We start from the raw sequence: 21,400 nt of genomic DNA, 5'->3' as shown, positions 1-21,400 counted from the left end.
TGGCTACTATCTACAAGCTAGCAGTAGGTATTCCAGCTCATGTGAATGTTTCCAACATTAAGCTCCCAACAAGTTCTAAAAGGAACAACCTTTTACTATTGGAAAAAGAAACAGATTTGTTTTCAGATTAACAGTGATTTGAGGAATGGGGTCACATTGAGATGTAGATGAACTGACAAAAATCTTCTGTCCAGTCCAGGGACTGAATGCCTTTACTAAAATACAGAAAAAAAAAAAAAAAAAAAAAAAACAAAAACAACCAAACAAAACCAAACCAACCAAACAAACAAACAAGAAAAACCTTGAAGGTTTTTCCACCAAGGATGATCTTCAGAAGTGGGAAACCTTCCTTTAAATTCAGTAACAATTCAGTAAAAAAGTAAGCATTTAAGTAAAAAAAGTCATTATTTTGGAAATTTCACAAGCATCCTCTCAAGATCATTACACAGGGACATAAGTGCACTGCTGTAGTTTCTAAATCAATCAAATGAGAAGGATTGTATGCTTTAGTTATTGTCTGTAGTGATATCTGAAAGCAAATGCATTTGATTGCTAATATTGGTCCCACTGAGACCCCACTCATGACTGAATATTATGAACTACCCTCTCAATAAGTTTTTCCAACCAGTTTTATATCTACCTTTACATATTTTTCCCTGTGTTTTCCTGGATTGCTTATGAGAATATCATGAGAGACTTTTAAAGCCAAAATTTATGGCATCTGCTGCTTCTTTCTTATTGACAAGATGTGTTTTTCTGTCATCTAAAACTCCTGGAACTGAAGAGTTTCATTTGAGAAGGTCAAATTAAAATCCCTTTGCAAAGAGGAAGTCATTGAAACAAATGTTTTAGCTAGTCTGTGAAAAGGCCATTTTTGTCGAACTTTATGAAAAGATGCATATTTTACAAATAGAAAAGAACTTCCTAATTGTGATCTTTTTCCTTACCAGGCTTCAGGTCAATGTCCACAGTTTCTGATATTCTGAGACATGAGTGCATGGTGCTGGGGCAGGTAGGCTTCATTTCACTGAGGCCCACATCTAATATCAAACAATTCACCCTCCAACTCATAAAAGATTCTGCTCTTGAAATTTTTGGTCTCATTGTGTGTCAAAGTTTTAACGTTACATTTTCTGTTGTGCAGAATGATGTTACAGTTTCTGCTAAAACTCACAGAGCACCGAGACCTACAGAGAAACCAAAGTATTTCAATTGCAATTTTGGCAGAGATTAATGTAATACTGACTCTCTATCTATTATATCTCCCAAATGCATGTTGTGCTAGTTTCATACTAAGAAGTGAATTTTTTACTCAGTTTGTCACGTATAGCATGGTGGGGAGGGAAGCAAGATTATATCTGTGTTTCTGTTAACTGCATGCAGTACATCAATGGGCAGAATTTTAATAGAACTGAAAACAGTAGAAAGAATGGAGAAAAAATATCAATTATTAGTAAAAAATACATAAGAGCAACCTCTGGCTCTGGACATTGCCTTGCACTTGAATCTTCTCTTGGCAATATTCAGAGATTTTCACTATGTTGACCAGACAAAATGGTTGTGTTAATTATTGCATGTGTCTATGGGAGAGAGCCACAGCATGCTGAGGCCTTCCGCTTTTGTGTTATACCAAAGCCATGCTATAACAGGGCAAAAAAATCAATTCATAAACATGACAAACACTGGCTGCTCTCTGAAGGATGAAAAGAAAAATGGTTTGAAACACCTTTAAAACCTGTTGTCATAAATTACACAGAAGGGTTTTTAGACCAAACCTGGGCTAGAGAAGAAAGATCTATTGGTCTCTTCTACCTTTTACTATTTTGCCTTCCCTTGTCTGGCCCTGCAGTTTTTCTGGCATCTCTGCTAATGGTAACTGTTATAAGCCTGTTGTAGCTTCCATTACTCTGAAAGAACTATTTCTTTCTAAAGGCACCCAAAGATAGAGTGTGCAATTGAGAAGTGATTTTCAAACTCAAAGGAAGGAGGAAAGTCATGTTAACAAAGATTGCTGGAAAAGGAACACTAAACATTTTTGATTGCCAATGTTGCTTTCGTGTGGCTGGTGCCAAGAGATATCGAAATCAATGTGAAGTGCATGCTCTCAGCATTTTTCTCTGGCTGAGTAGCCACCCTACTGAAAGCTAATAGTACATTTGGGTAGCAAATGATTTTGTGTTCTGGATGGAGCCCTGAATCCTGTGCTGAAATTCAGCATTGTAGTAATCTCCATTCCTTTATCCAAACATTTCCCTCCTGTGTCACTTGCTACTTCCCTTCTCCTCTAAAAATGTTGGTGGTGATGGGAAAACCAAGTACAAACCCTTACTTCAAAAACTGCAGTTTTTTTAGTGAGATACTTAATTCCATTGAAATCACATTCTTTTTATTGTCAAGCAGTTCAGACTTTTTATTTTAACCTGTCTTGAATAAATAGCTTACTCTGTTGAGTACTGGCTTATAGATGTCTTTGCTCTGTAAAGAAAATTTTGATCTAATTTGTATTTGGTGAGCTGAGAAGCTGTAAATGACCATATGCATCATCTTGGGAACATTATAGCTTTATGCACTGTGTTCGACTAGACGAAGGATCCATTAGTGACCCAACGGAGGTGTTTTAGAGCAGGAAAGGAGAACTCTCTAAACACCATCTGCTCATACTGTTGCTTGTAAAATGATGTCACATCTGCTGCTCTAAAAACATTATGCTGATCTCTTCTACAGTACAAGGCTGTTGCACTCCTCTTAGCAATGGGAAAGGATAATGTAATGAAGCAAGTTCAAATCCACAAGATCACAGAATCACAAAGATGCTGTATTGCAGGGAATGAAAATAGCTACAAGTTTTCAGTATCAATACTGGGAAGCCCTTTAAAATGGAGATACCTCCCTCCCCGAAACAGATTTATCTTGGGCCTGGTTGTAGTCATTAAAGGCTTTTATTGATGAAGAACGTACTTCACTAATGAAACCCAGTCAGAAAGGGTCACAAGCACTTTTAAAAAAAAAAAAAAGATCAGTTTTATCCAGATTATCAACTTCAATATATATCAAAAATTTATATACAGCATCAACAAGTGCAAGTTGTTAAAGAGGGCAAGGATCACACACATACACATATATAAAAAGTGAAATAATTACTAGGACAGCGGTTCTGAACAAGAGCATCTGTGAGTCCTGTAAATCATGGACTAAAGATAAAACAGGACATGGACCTGTTACCAAAAGTAAAGCTTACTCTCAGACCTACTAACAGCATCATGATATGCAAGACATGGGAGGTCATTTATTTTATTCTGCTTAGCCCTGGTGAGGTCAGAGTGGTAATGCTCTTTCTGGTTTTGGATGCCACACTTAAGAGAACAGATAAACAGACTGGATATAGTTCAGAGAACAGCAAGAACAATGTGATGTTTAAAAAACATGATCTGTGAAGAAACTGGGCCTGTTTAGTCTACAAAAGCAAGACACAATAAGCTTGCCCAGTATATAAGAAGTTAAAAAATAATACCAATCATTCTTCTTGTTCACTGAAGGTAGCACTGGAAGAAAACAGCGTCATTTTCATCAAGAAGGGTTTAACTGAGATATTCTTTATGTGCAGGCCTTGCAGGAACAGGTTTCTACAGAATCTTCTTAAGTTCCAGATTTCACAGGATAAGCAGGGGTCAGAAACACGCCAAATAAAGCTTTGCTTCCCCAGGATGGAGGAGCAGGTTACATGGTGACTCAGAGACCTTCTCTGCCTTACATGTGGGTCATGCTTGAATACTGATGGCTGCTCCACTGTTCTGGTAACAGGTAAGCTTAACAAATTAGTCCTGAAATTATCAGTTCTATGACTGACTTGGATCCTCGACACCGCTGCCTACCCAGAGGTGCTGAACAACCTTTGGTGACAATTTAATAGCTTTAAACTAGAAGAGGGTAAGCTTAGATTAGATATACGGAAGAAACTCTTTAATGAGAGGGTGGTGAGGCACTCTAACAGGTTGTCCAGGGAAGCTGCAGATGCCCCATCCTTCGAAGTGTTCAAGGCCAGGCTGGATGGGGCTTTGGGCAACCTGGTCTGGTGGAATGTGTCCCAGCCCATGGCGGGGGGGCGGAATTGGGTGATCTTTGAGGTCCCTTCCAGCCCAAGCCATTCTATGATTCTATGATAATTTTCCAAGACCTTCCAAAAACAATAGTAGTGACTGTCCATCCTCTCTGAGGAGTCTCAGCAGGAAGTTGAGCCTCTGTTTTTATTTCATGGGGAGCCTAGGGATTTGAAGGACAGTGTCATGTCATAAATTGTAGGACTACTCTTTGAGCAATATCCATGATGCATCACAAGAAACTAACAAGGAACCACTGGCTACAAAGTGGTATAGAGACAGAAACATGTAACAGCCTGATTTGGTTTGTTTTATCCTGATAATCTTACTACAGATTCCCTAAAGCAATACCCTAAGGAAGTGGCATGTAAAGGCAAAAGAAGAGAAACTGCAAGAATGAGATTCAATGTAGAGTTCATCTAAAGAAAATAAAAGAACTATCCATCTTCAAACACGACACTGTGAATGCTATTGCAACAAAATTGTTGCACCAAATCAGTGGCTACACTGAAAACGGTCACCTACATATTCTGTATTGACAGAGCTCAGTATGTTCTTAAAAATCAACTGGAACGCAAATACATAAATACTTAATAGAATCATAGAATCACAGAATCATAGAATATCCTGAGTTGGAAGGGACCCTTAAGGATCATCAAGTCCAACTCTTGACACCGCACAGGTCTACCCAAAAGTTCAGACCATGTGACTAAGTGCACAGTCCAATCTCTTCTTAAATTCAGACAGGCTCGGTGCAGTGACCACTTCCCTGGGGAGCCTGTTCCAGTGTGCAACCACCCTCTCTGTGAAGAACCCCCTCCTGATGTCAAGCCTAAATTTCACCTGCCTCAGCTTAACCCCGTTCCCGCGGGTCCTGTCACTGGTGTTAATGGAGAAAAGGTCTCCTGCCTCTCGACACCCCCTTACGAGGAAGTTGTAGACTGTGATGAGGTCTCCCCTCAGCCTCCTCTTCTCCAGGCTGAACAGGCCCAGTGACCTCAGCTGTTCTTCGTACGTCTTCCCCTCCAGGCCTTTCACCATCTTCGTAGCCCTCCTCTGGACACTCTCCAACAGTTTCATGTCCTTTTTATACTGTGGTGCCCAGAACTGCACACAGTACTCGAGGTGAGGCCGCACCAGCGCAGAGTAGAGCGGGACAATCACCTCCCTTGACCTACTAGCGATGCTGTGCTTGATGCACAATAGATGAACATACATTTCAAAATCTTTCCCTTCAACCTATTGAGTACTCATGCTAGTGTACGTCTGTGTATTCAATGGAGAATTTACAGATTCTGTTAGTCCATCACAGAAACAACAGTTCCTGAAGACAGCAATCACCTAAAGTAAGAGTAGCTAAAAATACAATTCTATTTTTAAGAAAGTTTATAGCCATTTTAATTGTATTAAAAACCTGACATATTTATTTTTCATTCAAGGACAGTTCTAAGAAACAGTAGTAAGGAGGACAAGACCTGTAAATAATATTGGTATAAATATACTGCACTGGCACAGCTGAAAGTTTTCCATGACTCAGGGAAAGGTCACTAGACTTATTGAACATGTTTAGACTACTCATGCTGATTAAAACATGACAGAAATAGGTTTACCATTTAGCATGTGACACAAATACAAACCAAAGTCTTTAGCGAACAGGTATGTCTACCCAAATTTTTTAAAATTTGTTTTCTTCCCAACAGAGCTCATGCATATGATACTGGTAGGGAGTCACAGTTTTATTTGAGCTTCCTTAATTAATGTGAATTCAGAACTTCGGTATATACAAGAATTAGTTTCTTTTACTGTTCCTGTAACAGATACTACCATAAAAAATAATTTCTGTTTTCAAAGCTCAAATGACTTTATTTATAATTTAAACTACATTGCATATTGTAGCTTTCTGGTGTTTCTAATTGCATTTTTACACATTTAATGGGCAAGATTTTCAAAACCGACCAGTGATTTTGAACATCTTCATAATTTGAATGCCCAACATTAAGATACATGAAGAAGGCTGCTTTTCAGAGGAACAGTAGTCAGTGTTTTCTAAAATTCATTGTGTCCGTGTAGCCATTGCAAAATTGAGGTGCCCAAAATTACTAGACAATTTTTGAAATCTGTGTAAGAAACGCCCAAATTCTCTCCCCAGGAAAACACATTTACACAAATCACTCTTGTATATACCAGATTTTCCCTGACATCTCTCGTGTTTCCCCTGGCTGTCAGAAGATGGTTGTTCTTCCCACATTGTAACAGCAGATCCTCATGTAACTGCCACTGTTTACAATTTCCATCTGTCAGCTACATAATTAGAGATAAATCAGGCCATATAACTCCTTCTCCAAAATTATATATTAATCTGACCCAAAACCTCATGAGATCAACCAGAAAAGTTTCACTGATTTTTACAGATGTTAGATCAGGTGTTTATTACTAGAATGATTTGGATAGAAAGGAACCTTAAAGACCATCTAGTTCTAACCCCCATGCCATAGGCAGGGACACTGCCCACCAGACCAGGCTTCCCAAAACCCCATCCAGCCTGGCCTTGGACACTTCCAGGGACTGGACATTCAAAACCTAACATAACACAATTTCCAATTTATGTAAAATAGGTAATCTCTGGAGATGCTGGAAGGCAAACGTAACATGTTTTATGCAGTCTAAGCTCCCCAAAATGTATCTCCACAAGTTAAAACTGACTGAATATTCTGGGTCTTATGATATTTCTTCTTCTCTTATTCATAGCATTCTGGGCTTTGTTTTTAGGTAAAGTAATTAATGTATTTATATTGTTTATATATATTAAATTATTTGAATCTTAAATTGTAATTTATATTAATTATCATTATATTGTTAAATTACATTATTACTTTTTATTAAATTAAAAGCACTTACATTTTTTAAACATCTTTTTGTCATAAAAATAAAACAAAACAAAACAAAACAAAACAAAACAGAACAAAACTATTTGGGGCCTTTTTAATGCAGTCGCTTGGTACAGCTAACTTGACAAAAATCCTAGTACTGAGAGTGTGGAAACTCAGAAAAATGAGTTCAGTCATGGAAAATCCTTGCAGCGTTTTCATTTATCTGCTTTCTCTGGTCTACTGTGTCTCTTGGGGTACTTCCTCTCCTACATTCTTTGTATTGCGTTAACCCTGTAGATGGATTCATTTAGGGGCAGAGCTATTACAGTTTAGGTGGGTTGAGGAGCAAAAATCAGGGAGGAAACTCCCACTGTGGGTGAGATGGCAGTTCTGCTGCTCTTCACCTCCTTTTCCCTTTTATCATCCCAGAAATTCTCCCAACCCTTAAAGCTTTAGAGGACAGCAAACAAAAGCTATTTTTTACATCATGGTTGTGACAATATGGTCCATCTTCCCCAGCAAACTGCTTATCAGTGCGGCCAGGCTTTGGGCACAAGGCTCAGAGGGCCACATCAGTGCACTTTTTCCTGAAGTAGCTGGAGAAGCAGAGGATGCAGAAGGCTGCTGGATGTAGATCCATTGAGCCCCTCCAAATAACAGGTATATCCCAAGTCTGAAAGCTCATGGTGGCACCCAGAGGCTGCTCTGATCAGCTGTAACAAAGTATAATTTCTACATGAACAGTTCAGATTAATAATGACTTAAGCAGAATTTTGTTGATATATCTGATGTTTGTTCAGACACCACACTAACTTCTTGGCTAACAAAATATACATATTGTTTTCCCCCTTTTCATAAGATTCTAAGTGACATTTTCTAAAATGCAGAAGTTTTCTATGGATTTCTACAGTACAAAACTACATTCAAATATTTTTGGGGATAATTACGAAGACCAGACTGATTATAAATGCATCTGTTAATTGCAGACAGCAAGTAATTCATTAGACCAATGTGTCAGAGAATACTGGATATTTGAAGAATACTTCCATGGTAAAAAATAATAATAATAATCCAGAGGACATTGAACACACTTAACAATGTTTATAGTTACTATTGCTACAGTATATAAGCATCTCAGTTACAATACATATCCTGCAGAGACATACAAGCTTTCTAAGTGAGTTTTTCCATTCTTTCAGAGGAAGGAAATTCAGAGAACCAAAGTGTGTTTCAGACATGTGTGAGACTTCCAAACACCGGTAAAAGAGGAGAGCCCAGATGACCCACTATGAAGCCATTCACAGGGACCCAGCTAAGCAGATGTGCTACCAACACTTGGCAGTGCCTCAAGCAGCAGCCTGTGCCTCCATGCCAGGCTATGCATCACTCAGGCCTGGCTTGACCACGTTAAGGAGCGGGTACCCTGAATGTATCTGAATTACACCCAGTTCTGCCTCCACCTCTGCCTCACCAACTGTTTTCTACTTCAAAGACTACGTTACTTCACATGAAGGATTTATGAGCTTAAAATACCCTGCCTATGAGGTATGTATGATGTGAAAACATATTCTCCTAAAGTTAAGCGACAAACTAAAAACTGTGAGAAATACAAAGAATACCTGTAATTGTATTGAGAATAAATATCTGCATGCTTACACTTGGTTTTGGAGACAGGCAACCCAAAACAGTAAGTTAAAAAAAAATAGCAGTCTTTCTTCTTCTGCTACACTGAGGTAATTTGATTTTTCATTTTCACTCTTCAAGAAAAAGGGGAATAAACAAAATGCAAGGCGTATGTCCACTCTCCCACCATTATCTCCTTTTACTTGTCTCCTAAATCATTTTTTCCTCTATAAAAAGTACAGTAGAAACCACACCTTCACACTTTGTCAAGCATGTTATCCAAATTTCACTCTTTTCTGAGAAGGGTGAGGTAACAGACTGGTCGGACTTTGCAAATCCATCTGTGTTTACATGCACAGGTATTTGAAGTGATAAAAGGAGGCCTCCCAGTCCCCAGATGCCACCACAGATAAGGAAAAAGATGTGTTTCTTCTACAAAAGATTCAGGCCAAGAAATCTGGATCAAATTAAGTAGTGATACATTAATTTGGGAACTAATTGTAGTAAGAATTCCTCATCCTGTATGGAGCTCTGTTTTCCAAATAATAAACATCCTCTGAGAATTACCATAACTGCATAGCATGAGTAAACTTTCCAGTGCTGGCTGCCTAACGGTATGGCAGAATCATAATTTTCCTGGCAAGAAAAGTATCTGAATATGATAAAACCACAGTTGCAAATGGTATTAGGAATGAAAGAATGGTATTAGGAATGAAAGAAAAATGGTATTAGGAATGAAAGAATGAAAAATGAGATCTCTTTGCTGCTCTCAATGCTTCAACTCTGTGCCCCATACAAGCATTTAAAAGTCCTTAGCACTGCCATGCACTAAAATTCCCTTTGAAAACTTTGGGAAAAATCTGGCCGTTCCCTCTCAGAAACCTCCACTTCTGAAACAACAGGTATCCATGCAGACACGACTTAAAGAAAACAGGTTGCTGAGAAAGATGTGGATGCCCCATCCCTGGAGGTGTTCAAGGCCAGGCTGGATGGGGCTTTGGGCAGCCTGGTCTGGTGGGAGGTGTCCCTGCCCATGGCAGGGGGAGTGGAATTCCATGGTCTTTAAGGTCCCTTCCAACCCAAACCATTCTACGATTCTATGTAATTCTCAGCTTTTTGGGAACTATACACAATAGTAGCCTTGCACCAACCTCCTTGTGCAGAGTTTTACCCAAACTCTTGAAAATAAATGGCAAATGCAAAGCATGCCATGTGTTCAGGAGCATTCGCACCTTCTGAGACACATGATTTTCAGATGAAGTAGTGACCTTGCCCTGAACTCCCACAAAAAAGTGACAGGACAACACACATTGCTTGCTAAGCGTGACACTACCACACCAGACAGAAATGGGCAACATCAGAGACTGAAACCTCAGTGGAAAGTCCTGTAAGGTCACCACCTTCATTGCTATCCTACACCATTTTTGCTCTGTAACTAGTCCCAAGCTCAGAATAAGAATGCAGCGGGACAAAAGCAGAGATTTTTGTTCCTTATCCTGATGGTAAATAGTAGTACCATTCTGCAGTGATTCTTTAGGGAAGCCTTCTTTCTCACCTCACTAAAGCCTTCAGAAAAAATATTACTTCTTTAAAAAAAAAAAAAAAAAACTATTAGAAAACAGTTTGTTCCAATAGACAACTTGGGATATTAGTTACAGATGCCATAAAACTTTTACTGCTTTACTGCTAACTTCAGTGAAGATGTTGACAACGTGTTTTGAACATACACTCAAAAATATGAAATAATATTTGGCAATAGCTGTAAAGAAGCAGATTCTGAAGAGCACTTGACTGCACAAGAAGTCAACCAACAAGAACCGGTGAAGCCATTTTTGGAATGCATCACTTCTGAACTATTCAAGTGACCAAAAGGTAAATATGCAGGGCCTCATTACAATGTTATTTTTTAAATAGAGCAAAGAAATAAGGTTTATCATAACTGGCCTTAATATGTGATGTTGCAATGCATGTGGTAATTTTGGTCTTCTACATCGTTTTGCTATCAGTCACAATATCACGTTTCATTATGAATTATCCTCCAGATACATACTACATGTAGAAAATAAAATACCCAGTAAGCATGCAAAGTTACCTTCCAGCTGAGAAGGACAAAGAAGTTTAATGAAGTTAAGAATTAACAACTGCTTGAATATTTCACTCTAAAAGACAATTTCAACTACAATGAATAGATTGCTTTTACTTATAATTTAGGGAGGAGCTAGAGGAAAATTGCTTCACTGGGTTGGAACTTCATAAGATCCAAAAGAAGGCAGCAATGAAGATTTTCACTACTACTTCCATAATTCTACAAATCTGATGTTCCTCTGTATCCCGCAGCTTTTAGATGGCTCCTTGGAGAAATAAGGGTTGAATCAGACAGTTATGCATTTCCACACATATCTCCATTAATTTTTGGAAACATAATATTATTTATTTACAAAAAAGATCCAGAGAGAGCTCCAGATTTAGATTGATTTGGTACCTGACTATACCAATGATATCTGATAATCCAGGTCTTAACCACTGAAGTCTCCTTTTTTTTTTTGGACAGACAAGAAATTAAAAATATAAAAAATAACTAAACACTGAATTTTTTAATATACAAAATAAATATGCTATACACATGTAGTGTGGCATCTGCACATATAACCATTGACTTTTACATTACTTTTCCAATATAGCATTGCCAGACAACTATGGAAGCAGTATTCAGCTGGGAAAGACAGCCCCTCTGGGCTGGATTTGGCCCACATAATAATGATAGAAAAAAAGAGTAAATTTCATTCCATAAGGCATGAAAGGGATAAAATAGGCTTTCACAGAATGAACAGTTAAGTAGCTCCTGAGGCATGTGAAATCATAATAGCTGAAGACTGAAGAGCTGTAATGACTACCGTATGAGTACTGTACAAAAAGAAAGTGCCTGCCAAATTCATGTTCTGATGCCAAAAATTCAGAAAATCATGAAAACCTAAAAGAAAATTTGAAATAGCAAAAATATGCCAATTGATAAGCTATAAAAGCAACCCTACTGACTATTATGAATACTACTAAGAAAATTACTAACAAAAGAAAGAATTCAAAAAAATACTATTACCTTGTTCACTTTTTTGTGGCATAAGGAAGTTTCTTTTAATAATCAAATGGGACATAAAGCCAGAAGTATATGCATAACCTTTAAAAAATGATTAAACTGATTCTCAAATAAATGTTCTAAATGATCTATATTTATAAAAACATGAAAACAAGTAAAAGTTCAGATGGAAACAACTGATTCTTTTTCACTACCACCTGTCATAAATTAGTTTTTGGACAAGGACAGCTGTGCTGCTGTTGAAAACCCCTAATTTACTCTTGCGTATAAAAGTATAAAAGGTACAAACTCTGGAAACTAATACACTACTGAACACAAGGATTGTCTCACATGCTGAACCTTCTGTTCTTTCATGCACGGGAATGAACTCTTGGCAGAAAATTCTGTCCTTGACCTATGACTCTCAGGTATCAGAGAGCAACCACGCTATTGGAAAAAAAAAGCCATGGAAGGACACAGTTTCCTATGGAACCTAATATCTCTTCTCAACATACATGCACTTCCCTCAGGGCCATAAAAATAAGGCAGTAAACAAAAACAGATGAAACAAACAGGTCTGTTTGGAAGTAATGAGAACAATTTTCACTGCCTGGTGCTACTTCAGGTTATGCAATGCCATGCAGGCATAATGCTCCTTATTCTAAGGGAGCCAAAATGTTGCACAATGTGGCCCTGTTCCACACAGACATCACCCTTCCCCAGTGTGCCAGACACTATACCATACTTGAAAAACACTCTGAAGAAGGAAATAATTTCTACTTCTAGTAAAGAAGAGCAACAGGTAAAAAACAACAACAACAACAACAACAAATTGAGAGTGAGAGCTCAACAAGATGCAAGCAAGAGATTCTTTGCAAATTTACAGGGAAGGCCAAGCTGAAGGTCCTCTGAAGAAAGCTATGGAGTTGAGCAGTGTACAGGTAAAGAGTTGGACTTCCGCTGCTGCAGCTACACACACCTACAACCCAAACATCACTGGCCACAGGTCATGGGTAAACAGAAAGCAGGCCTAGCATGACAGGCATGAAAAAAAGCTCTCTCATGACCTGCATGCAGTTAACAACATAACTGACTATCATTTCACTGACTTATCTATAAAAATTTCCTCCACCTGAAAACCTGTCCCCCACAGTTACTAAATGGCCAAACCTGTTGATATGTAAAACAAACCAGTCTTCAGCTGGAGGAAATTCTCATAAGTTCTCATCACATGAACAAATCAATAGCAATGCTAACCAGTCAACAGCAATAGGATAATATCATGAAAATGAGGTACATTAGTAAACAAATGGACTAAAAAATGAAAGGCAGGGAAGGTAAACAAACGAAAAAAAAGGGGGGGGGAGAAGGGGGAATTCTTTTGTTTTTATAATTAAAACATTCTGCCTCCTTCCCTGATCACTTTATCTCCCCTAACTGGCAATTGCCTACCAACATTCATCCCTGGAAGTGCTGGCAGAGGCAGGGTGTGGACCAGATTCAGAGGCACACGTTTTATCACCACATCTCCCAGTTCCACTCAGATGACACAGTACTGAAAGCTGTCCACCACAGTTTTACCATTGCTGTCATCTATAAGGCTGGAGAGTGAATGATGGCTTCATTTTTGGCAATGTGGACCAACCTCAGGAATTGAGGCTCAGTTTGAACTGGAAATGGAGAAATGTATTTCTTGTATATACCTCCCACATACGTTACAGATGTGGATCTAACACAAAGTCCTGGGATGAGATCCTTGTGCCAAAGGCAAAATTCTCATTGACTTCACTAAGTTTGCAACCCTGAGTTACAAAAGTAAGCAAAAATTCATGAAAAGATCTTTTTCCTGTTAACCAAACATATAAAACCCTTCTCTTTCTGGTATGTCAAGGAAAATACAGGTCCTCTGCATATGAAAGACAAATCATGGGACTGAAAAAATCAGTGTGTCCTCAGGTCCTATGGCTCTCTCCAGATTCACATAGGCAGCAGTAGCTCCTAAGTTCTGATCCCAGGACCATGCCCCAGCCACTTTATACCGGAGCAAACTCCCTCACCCTGCAATGTGGGAGCCCAGGCATGCACCGCACCTACCCCTCAGCCTAGCAGTGGCCACAAAAGAAACCAATGGATACACATCACTAGGAATAAGTTGTGCTCTAAATCCCCATCATGTCACATGCTGTGACATTTTCCCCTCTGATTTCTCTAAAATCAATGTACAGTCAATTCTTTCTCAGCTCACAACAGTGAAAGATCTTCTGTATATGAGAAGGCTATGGGTGTATCCTTTAAAGATGCTTTTTCAGACAAATGGTATTTGGTCCTGGGAGAATAGGTGTGATGTTGCCAGTCATGCCATCTGAATTACATCAGGCCTCAAGATGAATAGAGCCCAAATTAAGATCATGAATATAAAGATTCCTTTCATCATGTTTATTTAGCTGTGCAGTCAACTCCATCAACTGTTTGCATGCTGTCTGTGAGCACAGAACAAATTGTGAACTTGAATCTCTCTCTCTATAAATTCATTTGCATTCTGTCTTCCAAAAAAAAGAAAAAAAAAAAAAAGCAATACAATAAAATAAAAATGACAGTGATTTATCTTATGAAAACTCTGGTCCCCTGATTTGAGTTCCAGAAATGTAGGTGTACACCATCTTCAGTGCTACCCTAGTGTAGCTTTAAGTTTTTAAGTTTTTTCTGTTACATCCAATGTTACAAAACAAGCCATAAATTTCAATGTCCTGGACAGTGCAAACACACTTTATCCCAGAGTTCAAATAGACAAGGATGATGTGATAAGAGGGATGAAGCATTCCCATAACTTTAAAGGGTTTAGATGGATAAAAGGCAGAGGCCAATATCCACTACTATCAACAGCAGCATCATGCCAGTGGCTATCGTTTAACAATGTTTTTTAGAAAAACAAAACCTCATCATAAGGAACTCTGTTCTTTTAAGAACATCTGGTCAACAGCATTTATAACTGATGGGTGTTGAAGACCCCACTGAATTTTTTGACAGCAGTTTCTAAACACACTGACCAGCACCCTGTCAGTTTGAGATCACTGGACATTGGCTATCTACATTTTCTTTCCAGCTTTAAAGGGTTTTGGATCCTGCTCTTTCAAATTTAAGAGACAGTTTATATTTTTGCAGCACGGGCTGGTGGTGTGTTTTGGTACAGCACATAACTGCTCCAGAATACAGAGAAGAAAGAAGGGTTTTGAGAGCACTATGCCACACCAAGTGTGGCATCTCATGCAGCGAAACTGCTTTATTCTTACTCAGTTATCCTTGGTTTTCCTTTTCTTTTTACACAACTCTGACAAAGATGTTACAGGCCAAGGAAGTTATCAAAAGCATAAAATAGAAGACAGCAAAACCATTGCTAAGCCAGCAGCTCCCAGCTTCCTTTGATACAGTCCACTTGCTTTTTAGCACAGCTGCTCAACGCCTGAAGACATTCACCCTCCTCTGAACGGTGTTTTCATCTCTTTCCACCCAGCCCAACTGTAACAATGAAGGCAAGGAGCTTCACTGCCTCCCTGAGCTGTATAGCCTGGCCAACCTCCACTAAGACTGAGTACTTCAAAAAGAAAATGTCTCTTGCTTCTCATATACAGAAGCAAGCAGAAAGAAAAGTCCAGGCGAGATGCTTCTCTGTTCATTCCCCCTCCAGACCATGGCCCCTCTTTGAGAATTGGTCTTCTCCAGAGAACTGGCTGCCTTGTCAGGAAGCATCACTTAGGGACTCAGTAAACCAATTCGGAAATCGACTCACGCTAGGAAGGCAAAGGTTAGTGCTTGAACAGCCAACCCTCTGTGCCCCAAAGGCAGACAGCTCTCACTAGCAACTGCTGTATGCTTGAGACTGCTGCCCGGCATCCAGCCACCAGCCCCATGCATCACAGCAGCTCTCTGGTGCTGGCTTCTCCAAACTCAGACCTGTTAGCAGCACCTGAAAGAATTTGTCACCCATGGGAGAAAAGTAAACTGCAGAGGTTGGAGTACCTTCCCTTAGTTCTCATTCTCAAAAGTGAACGCACATGTAAGTATGTGCGTGTTACATCCACATCAGCTTATGAAGCATTTTAGATCCCAAGAATTAGATATAGAGAAACTGCTGAAAACTCAGTTCTACATTTCACTGCAAATTAAGGGTCTGAGAAGTCTGCACAGTCTACATAATCTTAAAAAATGGGGTTTGGGTTCCCAAGTCATTTGGCCAATTTTGAAAATTTTACCCATGACCATAGATCATTCCCCTAAACGTTAAGCTGCAGAAACCACTCCCAAAACCAAGTCTGGGAAACAAATTTGCAGTTGCTCAGTGTAGCACAATACTTAGCCTGTTGAGTCACCATAATGACCACAGAACGGATGGATTATATGATTTTAATAGGTTGGACACCACTGTTTTTTCCTTTACAATCACACATCCTAAAACAACTAAGAAGTAGCTTGAGATAAGTCAGACACACGTGCTCACATGCTGTTTATTCTCAAAACTCATCACCTCTTCTCCTGACGAATGCTCTTATATTTGCACCTGACCAGACAGTGCTTCTCTTCAGTCCAGGACAAGGATTGACACATCTACACAAACACCCTGCAGGAATGATGGATGTATTTCTCTAAACAGCTTTGTCACTCCTCTATCAAACTATCAGCTTTTGCTGCAGAGTGAAGGAGTTAATCCTGTTCATGGCTGAGCCTGTCTTTTGCAACTACAATCAAAACTGAAGAAATTACCACCATGCAGCTCTGTTTTTAAACAAACACTGATATAATATCTTTGGGCTGATTTTTGTTTGGTTTGTTTAGGTTTTGTTGTTGGCGGATTTTGTTGTAGTTTTTTTCCTACTCTGCAGTTATGGCTGTTACGAAAACAAACTTTGCAATCTCAAATGTGCAGGCATCTCAGTGTGCTGCACACTGCATAACAAATGCAAATGTCTCACGGTAATTCCTGTTAGAAGACACTCGTAGAAGAGATAAATTAATTTTCTTCCTCCTAGTGATGTTGCTGATCACATAGAAAAACGTTCTTCCCCACCATCGCCATGTCTTATAGGACAAAGTGTTACTGTGTCTCCTCTGAATATCACTCTGCAAAAAATAACACGGAAGCTAAGAGTGAAACTCTATGAACACAGCATGTAACACCCCAACCCTCAAACAACACCTGCATGGTCTTTTGCTCCCTCCCCACCTCATGCCTTCCTTCCTTCATAACCAAGCGCTAATACCTCTTGAGTGGCTTCAGCAGTGCCAGGATGTGTTTCTTGCTCTGTTTGCCCCCCCCCAGAAAAAAAAAAAATAAGGTGATGCAGGACATCTGGCATTCTGGAACAAAACTGGCCATGCTGCAGTCAATGTGATTTGGGGTTTAGACCTTGATAGTGGCAGGGCTTAGAACAGTTTGCAGTGATGTCACACTCAAATGTGAACCCAAAGGAAGACATTACCTTACAATGACACAAACACCTGACATCCCAACAGCAAAACTGTGCTGATGACTGCTACCTAGCCAGTGAAGTGTTCAGAGACGACGGCCAGCAGAGCATTGAACAGGAGCAAGAAAAGATTGACACACAGAGGACACAAGAGGAAGTAACTCCATGCAGTAGAAAATAAAGGATTAAAAAACACCTCCTGTGTTTAACACAGACCTCTTCCAAACAGGAAAAGGCAATTTCTGCTCAATAAAATCTCCATTTGTTTTCTTTTCTATTTTCCTGCTGGGTGCTTCAAAAAACCAAAAGAGAAGGCTGTCCCTGCTCTCCTTGTCTATGCCCCAGATTTTGATCCTAAAGGGGAAAGAAGCAGTACGCTGGAGAAAATGTAAGGTGAATAGAAAGATCCAGAATATAGCTAAGGCTGGAACTGTAAAAGAAGTGAAAAAGAAAATTTAGAAATGAATCCAACCAGAATGGGTTATTCTATAAAATTCTCAGCCTAAGATCACAGTCAGTAGTTTTCTACGCTCTAAGGAGAAGCACAAGCAGTTAGCAGTGTTACCCACAAAGACCACGCCACTGGCGATGTCTTTCATCGTTGTGTTCTCCCATGAGGACGATGGCTGTTCAGATGGGTGGTGACAAGGTTGCAGCTGATCGGATGGGGAGAGCAACACAGCAACAGGATCTCAGGTGCCCATGTGATGACTGGTGAGTAAAGAACTGATGTTAATGTAGCAGCGATGGGCAACCTACCTTACGGTTACTTTCAGGAGTTTAATCAAAACACTGTGTTGATGTAGATATGGAAATGCCACACAGCAAATGACATGAATTAGAAACATATACCTACAAGGAAAACTGAAAACTTTTGGTTTTCCTGTGGTTAGGAGCTTGCAAGCCACTGCATACAGGCAGATCTTTGTGTCCCTGATTAACCTCAGTCAACTAGCTTCAACGAGGCTGCATCTGATTACGGCCCACATTTGTAAGATTCAGAAAACGCTTTCTATAAAAATTTGGTCTTTGGCCAACACTGATTGCTGTGTGTAAATTACATCTGATAGGAGCAAATGTGTCTGTCTGTGAGAATTTAGACTGAAATTCCCCGAGACCAAGATAGCACTATTTTTCTTACTGCTTTTGTAGTCACTGCCCAGTGTAATTATCCTTTTCTTGCCAACGTCAAAGCAGAGTGGGAGAGAGTTTTTTTCTCAAAAGGCAGGATAAATCCCCTCGCCTTTAACTTCTGAAGGGTTCAGTTTATGACTCACTGTGTCCAATGTGAAATGAAGTTGTGATCACAGCCCCAGACCTGATCCAGCACACACTGAAATCAATAGGAGTCCTTCCGTTGACTTCAATGGAAGCTGGGTCACACCCTTAGCAGACACAAGCTGCGCTCATAACAAAACCACCCTCTGGTCTTGGATGACAGAAAACACGGTCAGCCCAGGAACAGCAGGGATGCCTGAGGTCAGAAATTGTCTACAACAAAAAATTAATGCAGGCAAGACCAACAGCGGGACGCGTCCAGTGCACCTGCCTGCACTGTGCCTCTCTCTAGCACTATCAGCCCAGACAGAACTGAGTCCAGAGAAAATATTTACCAAAAACCCAAAAAAGAGCAGATCTTGGCAAAGGCCAAAATCTGGCCCTGAGTGGAAAATGTATAATAATTGTTCAATCTTAAAATAAAGTCTTCAAATAAAGCAAACATATGCTTAAAGAAATGAGCTCAGTACAGCTTAGGAGCTAGAAAAGACTTGCATCAGGCTTTGTAGAGCAGTTTTACCCTTGTCAAATGTGAAGGTTGACCTGGGACTTCTCAAAGAAAGCGACTATGAGCATGGGCAACATCAGACTGTATTTTGTATGTTAGCAGACCACCAACAAACCACTGTAGGTTACCTTTAACATTCTTCATATGGCTCCTATTTAAAATAGTAATAAAGAAAAGCAAAAAATCACACTGAGGGAAAGTGAACCTTTACCACAAGATTCATATAAAACTATTTCTAGAGCCTGTTTTGAGACTGTCAGAGAAAACACCCAGGGGGAGTACATGCTTCAGAAAGATTAAAACACTGACTATATGATGTTAGCAAAGAGTTGATTATTGGCAGGAACAAAGCCAGGAGCAAAAAGGAATATTGATCTCTCAACAGCAGAGAACTTTTGGGCTGGATGACACAGCATTTCTAGATTGGCCTTCACCTTGGCTTACTCATCCCCAGTTGTGATGCACTATTATTTGAGCAATTTTTAGGTGGGAGAGGTGGAGTGGCTGCCTCACAGCAGAGATGTCTCGACGCGGTGTCTGCGTGTGACCGACACTCAGCACCTTGGGAGGCCTCACCGGCCGGATCGCATCTTGCTGTCAGGGCCTGGGCTTGTCAGGCTGGGGAGACACAGGCCCTTCTTCAGCTGGCGTTTTCCTGCACTTATTTTCCATCAAATCAAGAAATGCAGGATGAAGGAGTGATTCTGTTGTGTTGGCAGACACAATCAACTCTAGTTAAGAACAGTGAGGTCTTCTGGGGCTGGGCAGCTTGTGCAGTGTGATTGAGCCCCTGTGCAAAATGGGCAAGCCCCTGTGCAAAATGGGCAAGCCCCTGTGTAACATGGGTGAGCCCCTGAACAATGTGGGCAAGCCCCTGTGCCACAGATAATGGAGGTGCCCTCGCCCTCGCTGTGGTGACTTAGCATTTGTAGGCACCGGGAATGACTGGAGAAAAACGTGACTCAAACTTGTCAGCAAATTACTAAGCTAGAACACCCACCCACCCCTCAACATCATGGATCTGAGGGTAATCTTTCCACATTTTACTGTGCATTTGGGGGATATATTTTATTTTTTCTGCTCCATTTAATATAATAATAATAATAAAGGGAAGGGGAAGATGAAGGGAAAGGGGAAGGAGGAGAAGGAGAAGGAGAAGGAGAAGGAGAAGGAGAAGGAGAAGGAGAAGGAGAAGGAGAAGGAGAAGGAGAAGGAGAAGGAGAAGGAGAAGGAGAAGGAGAAGGAGAAGGAGAAGGAGAAGGAGAAGGAGGAGGAGAAGGAGGAGGAGGAGGAGAAGGAGGAGGAGGAGGAGAAGGAGAAGGAGAAGGAGAAGGAGAAGGAGAAGGAGAAGAAAGAGAAGGAGGAGGAGAAGGAGAGGAGGAGGAGGGGAAGAAAGCAGCTGTGGAGAGCAGTATCTGTGCAGCAGGCAGGCTGCAGGCCTGCTGCCAGCCGGTCCCTCCCCAGACACCACCGTGCGGGTGCCGGGCCCCCTCCTGCCCGGCGCAGGGGGCAGGTCTCTGGCTCCCCCGTCCCGCCGCGGCCAAGCCGCCCCCCGGGGCCGCCCCCCCGGCATTCCCGCCTCGCCCCGAGCCCCGGGGGGTGCAGGATCCCCCTTCCCCCCGCCCAGGGGCCGCCCGCCCCCACCCCTCTGACCACCTACTTCTTGCAGGGGATGAGCGCCTTCCTCTCCTCCAGGATGCGGAGGCGCTGGTTGGGGCCGTCGTAGGAGACGGCCGCCCTAGTGATGCGGCCCGTGCCGTGCCGGTAGAACACGGCGCGGCCTTCCCACTGCCCCGGGGCCTGGCACGGCTCGGCCCCGGCCCCGCCGCCCGCCAGGAGCCCCCCCAGCACCAGCATCAGCACCGGCACCGGCACTGGCACTGGCACCGGCACGGGCACGGGCAGCGCCATGGCTCCGCCGCACCGGGAACGGCGGGGGGGGGAGCCGGGAGGAGTGGCGGGGGCGGCCCGCCTCCAAACCCGCAAGGCCGCAGCCTGCCCCCCCCTTCCCAAAATTATTCCCCCCCCGCTTCCTCAACGTCGCCTGCTGGCGGCCGAGGTGGCACCTGCCGTCGGGGGAGACCAAGCGTCAGCATCCCGCCCCCCCCCCCCCGGTGTCCCCAAGCCCCCCTCACAACGCGGCTCCGGCACCACGGGGAGACGGGGGGGGGGGGGGGGGGGCAGGGGGCAAGTCACTTCTCGACGACACGGAGGGAAGATGGGGGAAAAGGGGGGGGGGGGGCTGGCCCCCATCCCGAGTAAAGAGAGCAAAAAGTGAACACTTCCCCCCCGCATGCCCAGACCCCCGGGGCTACCCGCACAACCCCCTAGACGGCAGCTAGCGCCGCGTCTCTCTAAAGAATAAATAAATAAATAAATAAATGTATATCTATAAAAGTTTCTGCGCCGTGTCTTTCGGAGGAAGGCAGGACCAGCCCCCCCGGGAGACGGGGTCAGGTCCACGCCCCCCCCCCCCAAAAAAAAAAAAA

At 41.6% G+C, this 21,400-nt stretch overlaps 1 protein-coding gene across 1 annotated transcript in view; it reads right to left on the bottom strand.

Annotated features, from left to right (window-relative positions):
- EPDR1 (ependymin related 1) overlaps window positions 1-20,841 on the bottom strand; it is a 34,280-nt gene extending 13,439 nt beyond the window's left edge. The window contains exon 1 of the mRNA XM_084307028.1: window positions 20,572-20,841. Coding sequence (XP_084163154.1) covers window positions 20,572-20,822 — 251 coding nt within the window. The 5' untranslated portion in view covers window positions 20,823-20,841. The remainder of the gene's footprint in view (window positions 1-20,571) is intronic.
- Between the last annotated feature and the right edge of the window lie 559 nt (window positions 20,842-21,400).

The sequence above is a fragment of the Netta rufina genome (assembly GCF_964035555.1).
Source record: "Netta rufina genome assembly, chromosome: 2".
In the NCBI taxonomy this organism is placed as follows: Eukaryota; Metazoa; Chordata; class Aves; order Anseriformes; family Anatidae; genus Netta; species Netta rufina.
This window is presented reverse-complemented; position numbering and strand designations above follow the sequence as displayed.